Source organism: Lonchura striata, chromosome 20 (assembly GCF_050655825.1).
Source record: "Lonchura striata isolate lonStrDom1 chromosome 20, ASM5065582v1, whole genome shotgun sequence".
NCBI classification, from domain to species: domain Eukaryota; kingdom Metazoa; phylum Chordata; class Aves; order Passeriformes; family Estrildidae; genus Lonchura; species Lonchura striata.
In genome coordinates, this window is record NC_140722.1 from 6,296,810 (window position 1) to 6,315,139 (window position 18,330).

The 18,330-nt window shown below is 53.2% G+C and overlaps 1 protein-coding gene across 8 annotated transcripts in view; it reads left to right on the forward strand.

The window, feature by feature from the left end:
- PLCG1 (phospholipase C gamma 1) overlaps positions 1-18,330 on the forward strand; it is a 41,024-nt gene that overhangs the window by 13,938 nt on the left and 8,756 nt on the right. For all 8 annotated transcript variants that reach the window (XM_085557990.1, XM_085557992.1, XM_085557991.1 and 5 more), the window contains exons 2-18: positions 3,692-3,844; positions 4,206-4,299; positions 4,749-4,796; positions 8,929-9,013; positions 10,053-10,136; positions 10,307-10,329; positions 11,391-11,463; positions 12,465-12,566; positions 13,239-13,357; positions 14,118-14,203; positions 14,538-14,658; positions 15,034-15,202; positions 15,615-15,737; positions 16,628-16,729; positions 16,947-17,134; positions 17,400-17,600; positions 17,992-18,111. In XM_085557990.1, the coding sequence (XP_085414116.1) occupies positions 3,692-3,844; positions 4,206-4,299; positions 4,749-4,796; positions 8,929-9,013; positions 10,053-10,136; positions 10,307-10,329; positions 11,391-11,463; positions 12,465-12,566; positions 13,239-13,357; positions 14,118-14,203; positions 14,538-14,658; positions 15,034-15,202; positions 15,615-15,737; positions 16,628-16,729; positions 16,947-17,134; positions 17,400-17,600; positions 17,992-18,111 (1,891 nt within the window). The remainder of the gene's footprint in view (positions 1-3,691; positions 3,845-4,205; positions 4,300-4,748; positions 4,797-8,928; positions 9,014-10,052; positions 10,137-10,306; positions 10,330-11,390; positions 11,464-12,464; positions 12,567-13,238; positions 13,358-14,117; positions 14,204-14,537; positions 14,659-15,033; positions 15,203-15,614; positions 15,738-16,627; positions 16,730-16,946; positions 17,135-17,399; positions 17,601-17,991; positions 18,112-18,330) is intronic.

Consider the following 18,330-nt stretch of genomic DNA (forward strand, 5'->3'; position numbering starts at 1 on the left):
GGAGCTGTGGTGGGTTTTTGTCCTCCTTGCAGCCGGTGTTGGGTTGCAGCAGCAGAGCCAGGGGCAGGGATGCTGGTGGGGGGAGCACCCGGCTGGTGGGTCCCAGCAGGAGCAGGTGAGCCAGGATCCTCCTCCAGGCTCCTGCAGCTCCTGCTGGCCCAAATGTCCACTTCAGGGGGATTCTACTGAAGTATTAAAAGGGAGGTGGCACTGCCTTGCCATTGCATAATAGATTTTTCTTCTATTTTACTTACATACAGGTCTTTTTCCTCTTTCTCCCTGGGGGCCACCTGACCCTCTGGTGCCCCTCCAGTGATGGGAAGCCTGGGGATGACCACATGGCTGTGCTCAGTGGGATCCACAATGCTAAATAGCAGGAAGACTCTTTTTTTAACCTCTTTTTCTGTGCCAGAATGAGTAGGCTGGAGGCTTTTCTGCTGCCCCCGGGCAGGATCAGTCCATGTCAGCCAGCTGAGGTCGGGCTGGGCTGGCAGTGACCCCTGTGGCTCTCACTGCACCATTTCTCCCCAGGGAGACACAGACCCAGCAAAGCTTGTTGAGGGGGTGGATGTTTGCTTGGAGGCTGTCTCTGATAAACCCATCCTGGAAAGTAATCTGGCTAAATGCTCTTTTTGTCAGGTTTTAAATTTTTTTAAAAAATTTAATCAGTTTTCCATCTTTCCAAAAATCCTCTGGAGGTGGCGATTTTGCAACCCTCAGAGTTTGTTCCAGGCTGTCCTTATCCTTACACGTTACAACACCCTATCCATCAGTGGGTAAATGAGGCTTGGATGAAGTTTCAGTTTTAAATGACTTCAAGGGTGGATCTGGTTTTCATGTAACCAGAGGGTAATTTGGTGGGATTTTTTCTGACATGGTGACGAGGTGGATCTGGGGTCAGTTTTTTCTTTCTGATGCAGCCCACTCCTGCTGAAAGAGGGCTCTTTGCCCAGAAGTGACTTTTTTTTCTTTTTTCTTTTTTTTTTTTTCAGTGCTGGAGACAAAGGGAGGGCCAGGCTGTTTCTTCTGGCAGTGGGCTGCGGGGAAGTTTGGGTGGTTGTGAAGGGCACAGCTGTTTGTAGAGCCATGGGATGGCTCAGTGTGCACTGTGGAGCAATGTGGGGAGCTCAGAGCATCTCTGGGCTGGATGGGCTTTGCTGCCTCCTTCCCGGAGCCTCTCCTGGCTCCTGCCTGCACACCCACCCAGGAGGGCTGGAGAGGAGCCAGCCCATTCCAGGCTCCAATCTCATCCTCTGCTCATCCACCCCTGCTTGCTGCTGGCTCTCCTCTGGGGCATCCAGCTCTGCCAGGCTGCAGCAGGGTTCATACTCCATCAGAGAGCTTCCCTCTGCCTCTGCCATCGCCGTGGGACCAAGTTCTTCCTCTCTTGCCACATCCCAGGAGGATAAGGACCAGTTTGTGCACTCTGCCTCCCCAGCACGCCCTGGGAGAGGGCAGCTCGAGGAGGAGGAGATGTGGCTCACCTTGGTGACAGAGGACTTGTCCTCAGAGGGCTTGCCCCAGGTCACCTGGCCAGGCGTGCCTGTGGAGCTGGGACCCCAGCAGTGCTTAACCCCGTGTCTTTGCCCACATCCTTGGTGAGCCTTTCCCTGCAGGGACTCGAGGTGCAGCCCCACGGTGGGACACGCGGGCCGTGTCACGGAGCCCGTGGCACCACTGATGGGAAATCGCTGCTGCTGAGCAGGGCAGAGCCTGCAGAGTGTTCTGCAAACCCCCTCTGCCCTGCTTTCCCTGCTGGCTCCTGTGCTTCCAGAGGGAGGGCTGGTGCAGGACAGCCTGGCTCAGCCCTGGTGCTTGGGGATGGTGCCATTTGTGCTTGCCAGGCTTCCTGCTCAGAGTCACTTCATTCCAGCTGCCAGGGGGCTGGCAGGGTGCTGGGGGCGAGGCTGCTGTGCTGCTCTGTGGTGAGAAGAGGGCTGCACAAACCAAAGCCCAGCTGCCTTCCCCAGCACACTCAGGCAGGTTTGGGAGGGCGAGAGAGAGGAGCAAGCAGCTGCAAGTATGCGTGGGCTGGAGGTTCCTGCCTGATCCTCAGGAAGGCTGCCCTTTGCCCCAGGAATTCCCTGCGTGCTTTTGTCCTTGATAAGCACCTCACTTGCTCCAGGGCTCTCTCCACTGCGTGGATTTTAGGTATGCACTTTGTAACACCAGCTCTGCCTCGCTCGGTAGTAACCTGCTGGTGCTCTGTGCAGGGAGGGGTGAGCACAGGGCACAGCCAGCTCTGCAGCATCCCAGAGGGCAGACAATATACTTGCAGTGTGGTGCAAAGGCAGGGCAGGAATATTCCAGCACCTTCCTTTGGTAGTTATTACCTTGGAAAGTCATCTGACATGTTTTCCCCCATTGCATCCTCCAAGGACAGGATTAGCCTTCAGCCCCACTGTATGTGTCCTGGATGCAAAGACCTGAGCTGTGATATGGGTTTTTACAGGCTAAAGTAACCTGCTGTGTCCCTAAGGATAGGAGCACACGGGTAAGGTTATGGCAGGGCATGCTAACATTTGAGCTGCCAGACAGCTCCTTTCCAAAGGGTAGATGATGCCTCAAAAAGTCACATTCTTGCTTATTTTAGGAAGCTTGTCTGTCCTTCCTATGCAGCCCCAAGGAACTGAGTCTTTCTGTGCTCTTGCCACAACTTTATTAGCATTGCAGGGTTATTAGATTCATAGAATATCCTGAGCTGGGAGGGACCCACAAGGATCATGAAGTCCAACTCCTGGCTCTGCACAGGACACCCCCAAAATTCATAGAGTGGTCAGTCTGGATATGTCCTGTGGCAGGCAGTGAGCAGGCTGCCACTGTCTCCAGGTGCACCCCAAGTGCTGCACGGGAGCAGGATCCAACAGAGGATCCCACATTCTTTGTGCTTTACAAGTCCTCCCAAAGTCAATCCCTGCCTTGCTGTGGGTTTGGAGAGAGCATCATCTCTCATGATGCAGTTTAGTGCTTTGGGTGATGGGCAGGTCACATTTCTGTCTAGTTTTAAACTACAGTAAACAGAAATGAAAGGCGAGATGATCCACAGTGAGTGCAGTAAGTGGGGTTTAATTGGGATGAATTACATGCCAGGTTTGCAGTAGTCTCCGTCCTGCATTGTTCAGAAGCATCATCTGCTTTGGAAATGTGACTCAGAAATGTTGTTATTTGATTCCCACGAGCATTTAAGAAACTATTTTTCCAGGAAGCAAAAATTCTTGGGTTTGGGTTGGGTTTCGTTGTTGTGTTTTTGTTTTGTTTTTTTTTGTTTGTTTTGTTTTTTGGTTTTTTTTTGCCTTGCTGCTGCTGTTGTTTTCTCTTTGTTCTATGGCAATAGGAGTTCTTTCCCAGAATTTCCTCTGGGGAGGGAGGCTGTGAGATGCTGCTTTATCAGTGTCTCTTCAGCTCCTTCTCCTCACAGCTGCCCCTTTCCTGGGATCCCTGGGGGGGAGACATGCAGCCATTTTTGGGGAACACAGAGGTAACTGGGGGGTTCTGGCTGGGGAAACCTCCTAGGGAATGGTAAGAGGGGGCTGTGCTTACAGGGCTTAGGCCTGAGGCTGCCATCGTGCAATAGGTGCTAACCCAGCTCTTTGCATGACTAAATCCACTTCACCTGTCTCCTTCCTTCTCCAATGCCCTGGGAACTCCAAGCTATTCCCTGAAGGTCTCCTTTGTTTTCCCTTTCTCTTAGTGGATATTCGTGAGATCAAAGAGATCCGTCCAGGCAGAAACTCCCGTGATTTTGACCGCTACCAGGAGGATCCGTGTTTCCGACCTGACCACTCGCACTGCTTCGTTGTCCTCTACGGCACAGAATTCCGGCTGAAGACCCTCAGCTTGCAGGGTAAACTCCTCCTGGCCCTGGCTTGTGCCAGACAGGCTTGAGCCAGAACTTCATCCTCACAGGGCCCAAACAGTTTCGCTGCTTGGGGACAAAGATAACTCTGAGTTGTTGGGAACTGGAGGGGGAGGGAGTGGGACACACGGGGCAAGAGGTCCAGGCAGCCACATCCATCCCACAGGAGAGGAGCAGGAGCTTGGCAGGGAGAGGAGCCAGCCAGAGCATCTGCGTGGCAAATGTTACCAGAAGGGGGATGAAGCAAGGAGTAGGGCATGTAAGGTGCTGGGGATAGTCCCAAGAGGTTTGGGTTGGTGATCAAGCCTGTGTGTCCCTTCTTCCCACTTCTCCCGTGCATTTTCTACAGCCACTTCTGAGGATGAGGTCAATATGTGGCTCAAGGGGCTGAACTGGCTGGTGGCAGACACTCTGAGGGCACCCACCCCCCTGCAGATTGAAAGGTGAGGAAAGCCTGTCTTTTTCCTGCACTTGTTTTCTTTTTTCTCCCTTCTGTCTGTTTTAACAGAAAAAGGTGAGCACAGTGACATCTCATTCCCTCTCTGAGCTGTGCTAACCCAGCACTTCTGCATCAGCACTCCAGAAGCTTCATCCTGCTGACCCCAGCGTTTGATCTCATGCATCAGGGAGAAGGAGTTTCACCACAAATTGATGTTTCCCTGTCTGCACAGCCTGTGTTATCTGTAGCACTTCAGTGCAGAGGCATTTTTAAAGCAGAACTTGTATGAAAATAGCGTAGGCTGCCTGTGAAAGGGGGCAGAGCCGGGTTCTCTGGAGGGAAGGAGGGATGTGGGAGTGGGTGGTGTGGCACTGAGCATCTTCAGAGAGAGGTTGGAGCAGGGGCTGGTTGTTGAGGAGCTGAGTGTGTGCCTGTTTGTGCCTCCCTGTGCAGGTGGCTCCGGAAGCAGTTCTACTCCCTGGATCGCAACCGGGAGGACAGGTAAGGAAGGAGAAGCTGCACTCATGTTCAGGGGAGGGTTTGAGCTGGAAGGGTTCACCTTTGGCCTGAAGCCCCAGCCCCTGGGCTTTTTGTTGGGTTCTTTAGGCTTTTAATGCTCATTTCCAAGGAACCTTAATCCAAGTCCCAAACTTCTCTTTTCACTGAATTAAAAGAAGTATTAAAAAGCTGTCTTGTTTTCCTGACCTATTTCTCAGCTGTTTAGACCCAATAACCCCCTGAGAGCCCACAGCTGTGAACCACCTTTCCCCCACCTGGCACCACCCAAGGAAGCAGACATCAAAGAGCCAAGAGGCAGTTCAGGACACCCCATCAGGGCTGAACTGGGTTGTGTTTATTACTCTCCACCTTGTTTGTTCTGTTCTCCTTTTCTGAGGCCCATAAGGGCATGGATCATCCCATTGCTTGGCTTGTGGGGCTCTTGGGTGAGTACTCAGTGTGTCCTAGCAAGTAAAATGTTATGCTTGTCTTGAAGAGGAGAGGGAAGGGAATTGGGTCATGATTCACCATGAGATAAGGGAGGGGACATTTTCCTGTTGGGGAGGTGAGTTCCACCGTGCTCTGCTCTCTGTCCCACTGCCATCACCAGTTTTCCAGTCCCAGTGCTGGCTCTTTCTGAGCTGCTGTTGTTTGCCTCCTTCCATCATGGGCCGTGCTTCTCCCCTGTGATGTTAACTGAGCCCATTAACCTTTCAGCATTGATTCCTGTGTTAATGTGCTCCCCTGGGGGCATCAGCCGTGCCTCCGGCTGGGCTGGATCCCACCTGCCCCTTTTCCAGGCTCTGTTGTCCAGAGAGGGCTGCCTGGAGAACACTGGGGTCCAGAGCATCCTCTGCTTTGTCCTTGTTGTGACCCCCCAGGACAGCGAGCCAGGGCACAAATTGAGCCTGTCCAGGAGCAGGGCAGGACCGTGTTGCATGGGGCAGGTCCTGCTGCACTGGACATTTTTACCTTTGCAGTGATTTATAGTGTGGTGTGACGAGAGCACTGCTGGGTGCTCGGGGATTTTGTGGAGGAGGGATAAATCCCCACAGAGGCTGAAAGGGAAGAAGAGGAGCTTTAATCTGTTGCAGCTGCTCTGCATGAGCCACACACCTTTTGAATCCGGGCTTGGGTTGTATACACAGTGGTGACTGGGCACAGTATTTCCTAATTCTGCAATGCAGAGCACTAAGGCAGGTGCAGGGGAGGTTTTGGAAGAGGAGTGCAGGAAAAGTGGAAATAATTGGTCCTTTTTTCCCTTCTGGTTATGCAGTAAAACTGATGAAATGGCATCCCAGCAGTACAAAAGGAGATTGCATGTATAGATCTGTCTGCCCAAGGCAGATCAGCAGAGCTGACAGCCAGCCTGTTGCATCCCTGTTGTTACTATTGATATCATCTTTCTATTAGCATTTAGAATTAAAGCAGCAAAATCCAATGTATTCCTTACCTGTCACCCACAGGGAGAGGTTTCAGTGCAAAACCCTTAATTAGGAGAGCTGCTGCTCCAGCCCAGGCAGAGAGGAGAAAACATCAACAGAAGGGATGTGAAAAGATTTGGGGTCTTCTCATTAACAAACATTTTACAGGCACCCATGTGTTTTCTGCAAAGTAGAGGTTTTCTGCAAGGTGACATACACATCTCCTGGATTAAATCTTGGCCCCTGTGAGGCATTTCAGCATTAAATTTAATGTCAAGGAGCTGTTTGCTTTTGCTTCTCAGCCTGGAAGTGGGTTTTCAAAGGGAACAGTGAGTTGTGATTTTCTTTTAAAAAAACCCCACTTGCACACCATCCTTGATCCTTTCCAGAACAGATAGGATTTTGGCAGCTGCAGAAATCATTCCCAGCATTTGTGAACCCCATGCCTCAGCCTCTTGTGCTGGAGCCCTTTCTTCTCTCTGCCTTCCCCTGCTGGGGGCCGGGCCATCCCTTGCAGCACCAGCAGATGGTGGCTGTTTCCACTGGCTGCTGGCCCTTTGGGTATTTGTTTTTCCAAGGGAGGTTAGGTGGAAAGAGCAGGATAACAGGATGCTGGGTTTTTTTTTTCCTAATTGCTGTGGAGGAGACTGTTTCACCTCTGTCCAGGAGAGCTGCCCATGGCTGGGAGCAGCATTTTCAGCACTGAGGGCTGGCAGAGGAATGTTTCCATCCCCTGTGAGAAGGCTGGGCCTCTGGCCTGTTTGTCATGAAACCCTAAAAATTGTTCCATAGAAAAAATCAGTTTATTTTGTTTTCACTTTCTAGTCTGAAAATACTACTAAGCTGTTTATCCAAGGTCTGCAGCACTTTAAGATGATGAATAACACGCAATAAATAAAATCCTTCCATACCCTGTCCTCCTTCTGCAGCCAAGAGGGAAATGCTGGTCACAGCTCTGACAGGGCTTGCTCTTGTCACAGCAGCGAGCAGGGCTGTGATCCAGCACCTCCTGTGAAACAGTTCAGCATCACCAGAGCTGAGTGCCAGCTCCAGCGAGTCTCCAGGGATGGCTGCTGCTGGTTCTGCTCTTCCAGCCTCTCCTGCTCTTCTTTCCATGAGCTTTTTTGCAGTCTCATGCTCCCACCAAGGAGGGATTGCTGCTGGGCAGCCCTGGGGACTCTATGTGTCCTGTTGGGGACAACTGTTCCATGCTGTGGTTCCTGACATGTGAGGGTATCTCTGGCTGTACTCCTGGTCACTCCACACATTTCTCTGTCACCCAGGACCCCATAGCTGTGACCCCCTGCCCGGGGGGGGGGGGTCACACAGCACCCCGCACATGACTATGGATGCTGGGTGTGTTGGAGAAGGGAAAGGGCAGAATCTCCTCCCCAGAACACTCACTGTGAGCCCCCAGGGTAACTTCACCTGCCCAGAGAGGCAGAGGTGCAGGGGAGATCCTTGTGTGTGGTGCTCAGTGTGTGTTGCTGACTGTACAGCTGTGAGGGAAGGGGAGGCTGGGGCCGTTTCTCAGCCTTTTTTTTCCTTCTTTTTCTTTTTCTGTTCTGCCAGTAAGTGGCAGGACACTGCAAAGTCCTTGGATGGGATGGTGCTGGCCTTGGGCACGGCACAGGAGCAGGGCCAGGTCTGCTGTGGCCGTGTGTGTGTCCCCAGGGCTCTGAGCCCAGGAACAAGGACAAGGGCTCTCTGTGTCCAGCCCTGCTCTCTGCAGCGCCTGACACCAGCTGCTTTCTCCTCTCCGTGGAGCTCTCTCCATCCCTCCTCCTTCCTGTGCTGCTTGAGATCACCCTGCTTTCAGGGAAGAGGGTAAAAAAGATGTCACATGTGAATGCCACCGTGCACCTGTGCAGGACATCTTCCCTGGTATTTTTATATTTGCACCCCAAAGCCATAAGGATTTCCAGACTTTTCCTGTGCTTTGTGGGATGGGGGAGCATCCTGTAGGATCCTGTGTTCCCATGTGCTCAGTGGGGGACAGAAGCACCATCTGTGATTGCAGGGGTGGACTCCCAGGACTTGCTTTTAAGGCAGGAGCTGCCAGAAAATGATTGGACACAGACCCCTCAGCTTCTAAATCCTGCAGATGGGAGGCATCCTCATTCTTCCTTGCTGCAGGCCTGGTGCCCCATGTGGGGACAGCTCCGGAACAGGCAAGGGCAGCCTCGAGCTCCTTCCTGCCTGTCTCTGCCTGCTGGGATCCTGCTCAGGGCTGGCACTGGAGCTTTCCCTGGTCTGGGAACCAGCACCTTTGGTTAGCTGAGTCCTAACCACTTAGAGGGCATGTCCTCCTCCAGCAGGCCAGGGAGTGGGTGTTGGAAGGGAGTTGTTCACCCAGCATCCATGTTGGGGCAGAGATACTTGGAAAATGCTTCTTCCTGGTCGCTCATTTAAAGCAGTGGGTGCTGCCTGTCAGCTGTGGCATCAGTTCAGTTGGGCAGAGGGTGCTGGGCTCTCTCTGCTCTGTCAGGAGTTGCAGGAGCAGTGTTTGCAGTCCCCACTGACATCCCCATCTCTCTCTGCTCCCACATCTTGCCCGCTGTTCCCAGCCTCAGCATCGCTCTGGGGTCACGCGTCCATCCTCGTGTCACAGCTGATTTCCCTTTGGGCACGGCCTCTCTGTGCATGTTCCAGCCCCAGGGAGAGACCCCCTCCATCCCAGACCTCCTCAACATGTCTCCCCTCTTTCCCAGGATCTCTGCCAAGGATCTGAAGAACATGCTGTCCCAGGTCAACTACCGGGTCCCCAACATGAGGTTCCTGCGGGAGAGACTCACGGTGAGCGTGGACCCCTCTGCCCTCCCCCTCAGCACCAGGGACCCTCAGCAGCCCATTGCCTGCCTCTGAGCAAAACCTGCTGCTGGTTAAACTCCCAGGGAGTGTTTGCATACTGCAGAGCCTCCCAGCCTTTCCTGGGAGGGCCCCCACCCACGGTGGTGACTGAAGAGGTGCCAGCTCCCACTGGGTGCCGCACCCTGGCCCATTTGTGGCCAGCACTCTCTCCTTACCCCACCCTGCCTCCCACACTCCCCTCATTGCTCCTGGCTCCAGTCATGGGCTGGTGCTGGTGGGGTAGATTGCAGACCAGCTGCCAGCTCCTGTACCCTGGCTCTGGCACCCACTGCCAGCGAGTGATGCTCTGCCAGCATCACCACTGACCCGGGGATGAAGGGTCATCTCCTTCCTACCAGCACAGAACTCCAAGGCCAAAGAGTGGTGTATCCAAAGGAAGCACACACTTTGGCTCTTGCAGTTTCCAGATGCTTCAGATATTCTGGGCAAACAAAAAAATCAAATTATCCTTTTTTAAGTATTCAGTAAGTGGTGGCATTTATCAATGTGTGGGTTGCCTTCATGAGGGTGAGCTTGGGGAATTGTGAAACTCATTTTAGATGTGCCTGTGCCCTGGGCACTGCAGGGTCCCGCTGGCCCTGGCAGAGACTGTGGCAGATTTGTTAAGATGGGAAAAACCCTCTAAAATCATTGAGTCCAACCATTACCCAGCACTGCCATGTCTACCAAACCATATCCCAAGTGGAACATGTTTTTTGAGCACCTGCAGGGATGGTGACTCCACCACTGCCTGGGTCACCTGTTCCAATGCCTGACCACTGTTTCCATGAATTTTTCAAAATCTCCAATCTAATCCTCCCCTGGCACAACTTGAAGCCATTGTGCAGGAAGCAAAGTCTGAACAGGTTTTGGCCTTTTTTCTCCCCCTTCTTTCCCCTGGAATACTGGTGGGAAGAGACATTCCTTAAGCCATGCAGAGTTACCTGTGGCCTCTGTAAAACCTCTGGGTTTATTTGTTTTTCAGGATGTGGAGCAGAGGAACGGGGACATCACGTACGGGCAGTTTGCACAGCTCTACCGCAGCCTGATGTTCAGCGCCCAGAAAACCGTAAGAGCTGAATTCTCCAGGGGAGGAGAGGGAAGGGAGAAACCATATTTGTTACTGGGCATTCCCAATTAATTGACTTTTTAACCCTGCTGCCCTCAGGGTGAGCTCTTCTCTTGGGAGTAAAGAAGTTACTGAGTGCAAACCTAATGCTTGTGCTTCTTCTTTTGCAGATGGATGTCCCGTTCTTGGAAAGGTGGATAATTCTCTGTGTTATCTGTAGAAGGGACTGTTCTCTTTTGCTCCATAACATGCTTTGGGGCCTGCAGCAGCATGTTGGGATGAGGGATGTTGCACTCTTCCTGCTCCTGTGCTGCCTGTGGTTCTGTGCTCTGAAAAAGCATCATTGCTGTAGGCACTTTAGCCTGGGGCAGGGAGGGCTCTCTCCACCCCAGACATCCCAGTGAGATCCAGCTCAGGTCAGTTGGTTGATGTGATCAGACCTCGAGCCATCTCCCAGGGATTATGCTTGTGCTGGCTGCAGAGCCTTCCCCACCCAGGCAGTGCCTCTGGTGCCATTGCCAGCTGTGCCCTTCCCTGCCCTCTGCTCACCTTGGCTGTGATAGAAAGAGCTTGAATTTAGACACAGGAGCTAAAGAGTGAAAGACTTACTGACTTGTCCAGGTAATTCCCAATGGTTTCCTTCCTTTTTTTTTTCCTATAACCATAGAAAAGAGATGTCAGGACCCTGAGCAGACCATCTGGCTCATCCCCCTGCCAGCTCTGCCCAGTCCACTTTGGATTTTGTGGTGTTAGTGCCCAGCATGGCCCTTGGCTGTCCATTGTGACTTACAGCAGTCATGCACCAGTCTTTCGAGATTATCAGCTACAAACAGTTCCCTTCTTCAGTCCCTGTGTCTTGTCTCCATGAGCCCATGTTCTCTGCATACCTGTAGGTCTGTGCTGTCTGCAGTCACCCCTTAACTGCCCTGCACCTATTTAGTTCTTTACACTCAGGTTCAAACCACACCCTCTATTTTTTTTTTTTTTTCACTAATCCATCCCTCTAATGGTTTTTGCTTCCCTTCACCAGAATTTAATGTTATCACGCCCTTGTCAGTGTGAACCCTGGAGTAGTCCCTGGTTCTGAGGTGTGGACATGTGTTTGCTCTGCTCAGCTCTCTGCTGATCCCACTCTGCTCCTGCAGTGCTGCATGCTCAGGGCACATCTGGCTGCACTGCCAGGGAGGTGGCAGATGGCATCTCAGTGATGTGCTGCACTGGTGACTGAAAATTCTCTCTCTCTCTGCTTGTCAGGGGTGTAGAAAGGTCTGAGCACTTCAGGGTGTCGCTGCTGGAGCTGCAGAAGTTTTTGCTGGAGTACCAGAGGGTGAGCTCAGCACAGGCAGTGGGAGGGACAGTGGGGTAGGCACTGGTGATGTTAGGGGTCCAGTGCTCCGAGGGCAGCCTTGCTGTGGGGCTGGGATGGTTGGGCTGAGGACTGCTCTGCCTGGCACAGCTCATCCTTCTGGAGCAGGAGCAGTTGTAGGGGAGGTGCTGGGGAGGGCAAACCTGAACTGGGCACCATGGCCAGAAAAGGAACCAGGAGTTCTGTGAGGAGTGGGGGTCCCAGGAGGCAGGAACTGATCAGTGGAGGCTGACCCAGTCCCCGTGACCTCAGCTGGTTACCAAAGGTTTGCTGCAGCCAAGAAGTCGTGTCCATCCTGTTGTCCAGGAGGTCTCAGCAGTTCCTGAGGAGCAGCTGGTGGATTCAGCTGCTGATTCTTCAATTTAAAAGCAATCTTGGGTCACTCAGCAAGCACGGCATGCATGTGCAGACACACATGCAGGCACCAGCAGTGCATTTGTGAGCAGCACAGACCCCCTGGCTCTTGCCAGGTTCCTGTCTCATTGCTGGTCTCCTCCAGGAGGGCAGGGCTGGCTGGCAGAAGCACTGCCATGGCTTGTGGCTCCTGATCTGCCCTGTCCCCACTGCCACCTCCCTGCCTGCGGTCTGCAGCCAGCAGGGAGTTAACCAGTGGGGAGATGCAGTGTTTTGGTGACTAATGAAAGAAACTCAGGGTGAGAGAGCCAAAGGAAGCTGGGTTGGCTTCTGCTGCTGAAGGAGGAGGGATGGCAGATGTTGTTCAAAGGAGCTATCAGAGAGAAAAATGCATGGCATTGAGAAAACGAAGCCCACTCAGAAGAAGGGCACATTTCCTCCTTGTGTGCTATGCAGCATTTGTGCTGACAGCTGAGTTCCTGGCAGAGATGGCCTTGCATCAAAAACCACCTCCTTAATGGTTAAAGCTTCAAACTGGATGAGCTGCATGTGGTTTGCAGTAATACATTCTGAAATGGCTTCTTTTATGTCTCCCCTGGGCTTTGCAGGAGCTCTGGGCTGCAGATACCCTTCAGGTACAGGAATTCATGTTCAACTTCCTGAGAGACCCTTTGAGGGAGATTGACGAGCCTTATTTCTCCCTGGATGAAGTAAGACACCTTGAAGGTGGCGTGTGTGGTTGTGGGGTGATGCAAGGGATGACATCCCTGGTGTGATGTGTGCTGTGGTGGGACAGCTCTGCTGTCTGTGCCTTTGCTGCAGGGTGGGGGTGCTGGAAGGATCACAGCTCCTGGGAGATGGATGTGGTTGGCAAAGGGAATGGCCTCTGGGCTGTCCTTTAGTGCTGAGTATGTGCAGCTGGGAGTACTCACCAGGCAGTTCATCTGGAGGAGGAGAGGGGCTGCCTTTGGTTTAAGGCTGCCTTGGGGTATGTAAGGATCTCTTCAAAGCAAGAAGAGCTGAATAAAGAATAAAAACGGCTAGAGATGACCATGTCACTGGCACTCTGGACTAAGCCAAAGTCCTTGACCCACATGGCCTTAGTAAGCTATTGCCTACCATGTGAGCTGCAAAATAAAATGCAGAGCCATTAATCTGTCTCTAGCTGGGTCAAAGGGTCTGGCACAGAGATGTCTGGCAGAGCTCAGTGGGTAGGTGGCAGTGCCCAAGCTGTGGTCACTCAGGTAGCTGGTGTGCTGTGGGCAGCCCTGGTCAGTCTGAGCTGGATGTCTGCTGGCACAGAATGGGAGATGTGTGTTAAGTTAAACCACAGCAGCTGGCTCCTCTGCATCATTAACTTGTTTCTGTTTCTTCCTGAGCAGTTTCTCACCTTCCTGTTTTCCAAAGAGAACAGCATCTGGAACTCACAACTGGACATGGTGTGTCTGGAGAACATGAACAACCCTCTCTCCCATTACTGGATCTCCTCCTCACATAACACGTAAGGAGAAGGGGAGAACTCCAACCAGCTGCTCTCTGCATCCTTTTCTCATGCTAGGGTGGGAGTATCCTGATTTTGCCTGATTCCAGTGATGTGTCAAGTAGACTTTTCCAAACCAAGGCCAGTACATCAGAGACCTTCCTCTTGGTGCCCCACTCCTCCCTTCTGTTATTTAGCCATAAATGTTTTGCTCAGACATTGTCAGCAGCACACATTTGCAGAGGCCTTCAGGTGCTTTCACATCCTGAGCTGTTGCTCTGGTAATTTCTCACCATTAGCAGTGTCGTTCTCCAGAGCCTCTCAGGACAGATGTGATAAACCCTGTCAGGCTGAAATTGGCCATTTTCCTCTCTCTGCTGCTAGAATAATTTTGCAGGAACTGCTTTCTGTGCAGACAGGCTCTGTCTGTGCTCTGTGTTCATGTTAACCCAAATCTAAAGGACTGAGAGCCTAAGCCAGCTGAGCAGCCCTGAGGGCAGGCAGTGAGATCCTGGTCTAACTCTGCTCTCAGGCTGCAGGGGGCTCTTTGTGGCACCAGTGCTGATGTTGCTGTCTGAGGTTTATCTCAGGACTTCAGAGGAGTGCTGGCAGCCCCTTGCAGCGGGGCAGAGCTGAACCCCTCGCCCGGGGAAAGTGGCAGGTGTGGAGAAGCACCACTCCTGCCATTCCCGTGGGGCAGAGGCAGGTCCACAGCATCCCAGCAGACAGCTGTGCCCACGGTGGGCTTGTCCCTGTGCTGATGTGTTGTCTCACCTGGAAGGTACCTGACGGGGGATCAGTTCTCGAGCGAGTCCTCGCTGGAGGCCTACGCCCGCTGCCTGCGCATGGGCTGCCGCTGCATCGAACGTGAGTACCAGGAGTGGCCCCTCTGTCTGTCATCACAGCACTTGTGGTGCTCAGGGGAGGCTTTGCAAGGAAGGCAGAGCTGAAGGTTGCTGTGGCCAGTAGCAACGTTAACACTATGATGTGCAGAAGGAGCTGAGGTCGTTCGCTTTGCGGGACCGAGTGATCTGTGCCCAAGGTTTTGGTCCCACAGAAGGATCTGGGGTTTCACTGATTACCTCACTCCTTTATTGCCTTCCAGGACATTTCCCAGTAGCACCTGGCTCAGTGCACCTCATGTCCATGTCCTGTCTCTATTCCAGCCTTTGGGCTAAGTTTCCCCTGTGGTCTCTTCCAGTGGATTGCTGGGACGGCCCCGATGGGATGCCGGTCATCTACCACGGACACACCTTAACCACCAAGATCAAGTTCTCTGATGTCTTGGTCACTATCAAGGAGCACGCCTTTGTCACCTCTGAGTGAGTACAGCAGGACTTCAGCCAGCAGAGCAGAGAGAGGGTGGAGCCAAGGCTGTAGCAAAGTGAAGCTCACTTTATCCAGAGGTGCAGCACAAGGCCTGGATGTGGTGGGAAGAAAGTGTGTCATGTCTGCCAGCCAAAGGGAGATTGTCCTCAGAAAAATGTTGTGGGAGGAGGGCTTTAGGTAAACCCCAGTAGTTTGCCAGTCCTTTTCCACCCTGTGTACTCCTGAAGGGTGGCTACAGGCAGCACAGATAGCTGTTGATGTGACCTGCTCCTGGAGGGCATAGAGGCCAGGCTTTTAGACAGAGGTCAGAAGTCCTTGGTTCCATCCAGATCCCATGCTGGGTTTGATGGCTCTGCTCCTTTTCTCAGCTTCCCTGTCATTCTGTCCATTGAGGACCACTGCAGCATTGCTCAGCAGAGGAACATGGCTCAGAATTTCAAGAAGGTTTTTGGAGACATGCTCTTGACCAAGCCAGTCGATATTTCTGCTGATGGCCTTCCATCTCCAAACCAGCTCAAGAGGAAGATTCTCATCAAGGTGAATTCCCTTGCCCAGCAAGGCTCCTAAGTGAGAGAAGGGGGTGAGGGTATGGGACTGAAGGCAGCTGCCCTTGGATTGTTGGCAGTGTAGGGATGGAAGTGGAGACCTGATGCTAAGAACAACTGGATACAAAAACGCTCTCTCACTTCAGAGAATCTGCTGGGAAAAGAGCTCAGCAGCTGGGTGCTGCTTTTCTTTGAGGGCATGGGGGGGCATTGGTATTTCTGCTTCAGGAACCACCTTTGGGAAGAAGGGGTGGGACTTGAGTGCCATGTGATGATCCCTGTGGCATGGGTCTTGTTTATTCTAATCTGGAGGACTTCACTGCAGCAGACCTGGGCTTTTAGGGCTGTTCACCAGGAAATCTATGCTGCTTTTTGGGTGCCTGACCCCCTCTCTCATCCCACAGCACAAGAAGCTGGCAGAGGGCAGCGCTTACGAGGAGCTGCCCACGTCAGTGATGTACTCAGAGAATGACATCAGCAACTCCATCAAGAATGGGATCCTCTACCTGGAAGACCCCATCAATCATGTATGTCAGCCATGGTGCCCCTGTTCCTGCTCTGAGGGCTCTGTCAGTGATGTGGTGGCTCTGTCAGGTCCTGTGTGTGCTGGAAGGAAGGGCTGTGGTACAAATGATTGAGGAGGCTTTTGGTCTGTCTGGTCTCTCAGGTGTCCCTGAAGGCTGGGGGCATTTTATGCTGGCTCTCCCAGTGCTTTTCCCTAGGAATCTCCTGTGGGCCTTTGCTAGAGGCAGAAGGCTGAGCTAGAGGGAGCTCTGGGCCAAGGCACTGCAGTCTGTGATTTGTGCTGCAGGAATTGCTGGAGATGGCTGTGCTTCCAGCCCTGCCTCCTGCCAAGTGCCTGCATACCTGAGAAACCTGAGCAAGGGTTTATCTTTGTAAAGCACTGATGTTCATCACTGTGTGCCTTTACTCACAGCCCACCTTCAGCAGCTTTACTCTGCTGAGGGTCTGTCCGGCAAAGCCACATGCAAATGGAACAGGGTTTTTTTAAAAAACAGTAAAATTCAATGGTAAATCCACATAACCATCTCTGATATCTTGACATCAGATTGCCCCTGTGCTGAGTCCATACAGACTGGGTTTTTTTTTTTTGTTTTGTTTTGTTTTGCATTGATTTGCTCTTCATTTGGTCATCTCCTTTTATTAAATGTTGGAGTGTTTGCAGTGTGATTTATCACATGCTGGGTTTTTTGCTACTGATAAATCCATGCCTCAGATCTGGGGGATGTCTTAGAAGCTCCTGTGACTCACTGGAATCAGTGTTGGTGGCTTTCCTTCACAAACCTGCTTGTCCCTCCCTGCTTGTACTGGTCAGGAGGAGATGATCCCATGGGTGGGTGGTGGGCAGTTTGGTGATTCCCCAGGGGTCTCTTTGCCAGAATTAATTTCCTTGCAGGAGTGGAACCCACATTACTTTGTGCTGACCAGCAGCAAGATCTATTATTCTGGGGAGACCACCAGTGACCAAGGAAACGAGGATGAGGAAGAGCAAAAGGAGGTGAGGGCTCTCCTGTGGGACTGTGAGTTGTTCCCTGAGGAAAGGACTTTACTGCCCAAGGGGCTGAACATTGCCCTTGCCAGCTGACTTCAGGGGGAGATCCTGTGGTGGGAAGGATGGGAGCTGCTTCAGGAGCTCCCTGGTCCCAGCAAAGCAGATTCCATCATCGTGAGCCTGCCCTCAGTAACCCAAGGCGATGGCTTTTCCCCCCTGCCAGGTGAGCAACAGCACGGAGCTTCACTCCACGGAGAAGTGGTTCCACGGGAAGCTGGGAGCGGGCCGCGACGGGCGGCACATCGCGGAGCGGCTGCTGACGGAATACTGCATCGAGACAGGGGCCCCCGACGGCTCCTTCCTCGTCAGAGAGAGCGAGACCTTCGTGGGAGACTACACCCTCTCCTTCTGGTGAGGGCCCAGTGCCAGCCCACTGCCCTGTGTCGCTCCGGGGGTTGTTTCCTCTTGATGTTTTCCTCAGTGGTGGGGTCCCATTCCTGCTGCCCTGCGAGCAGTCTCTGCCCTGTCTCTGTGCCCCAGCATCATGCCAACCATGCCAGCAGTCACTCTCCTGTGGGGCAGGAATGCCAGGTCAGGCTGGAGCTGTGCCTTGAGGCAGGTGCAAAATCTCCCTGGCGAGCCTGGCTTACCCCCTCCACCCCTCCCTGTTCCCCAGGCGCAATGGGAAGGTGCAGCACTGCCGGATCCACTCGCGGCAGGACGCCGGCAGCCCCAAGTTCTTCCTGACGGACAACCTGGTGTTCGACAGCCTCTACGACCTCATCACCCACTACCAGGAGGTGCCACTGAGGTGCAACGAGTTTGAGATGAGGCTGACGGAGCCAGTGCCGCAGACCAATGCCCACGAGAGCAAAGAGTGAGTGCACTTGTGTGTCCCCAGGCAGCCAGGACACTGTGGGAAGCTCTCCCAGGTCTCTCCTCAGCCATTCCTCCCTTGCTGGAGCTTTCTGGTCCCCACTTTCTCCCCATGGAGCTCTGTCACAGCAGCCATGCTGGCCAGCTTCGTTGTTCATGGAGCTGAATGCCATGGAGGCTCAGTGCAGAGCACAGAGCTGCTGGGTTTGGTTGGGATGCCCTGCCACACCTCACCAAAGGCTCTGATTCTGCCTGCCCCATTGCAGTGCCTGTCTTCCTCTGGAGGATTCAAGGAGCCTTGTAGGGGCTGGAGGGGAAGCCAGGTGCTGTGGCAGGGGTGTGGGATGGGCTGGGTGTGTGTGAGCTGTGCACAACAATGTCTGTCCTGCCAGGTGGTACCACGCCAACCTCACGCGGGCCCAGGCCGAGCACATGCTGATGCGGGTGCCCCGCGACGGAGCCTTCCTGGTGCGCAAGAGGAGTGAGCCCAGCTCCTACGCCATCTCCTTCAGGTGTGGTCCTGGGACAGGGGGGGTGGGTGCTGGACGTGGAGCCAGGCTGCTGCAGTGTGTGAGAGAGCAGGACAGGTGCCATCAGCCAGCCTCGAGCTCTCCCAGAACTCCTGTTGCTGTGGGATGGCCCTTGAATACGTCCTTGAGAGCCTGCTCTTCCTCCCGGCTGTGCTCAGCCACCCCACCAGGGACACCTTTTCCTTGGTGTCTTTATTTTGG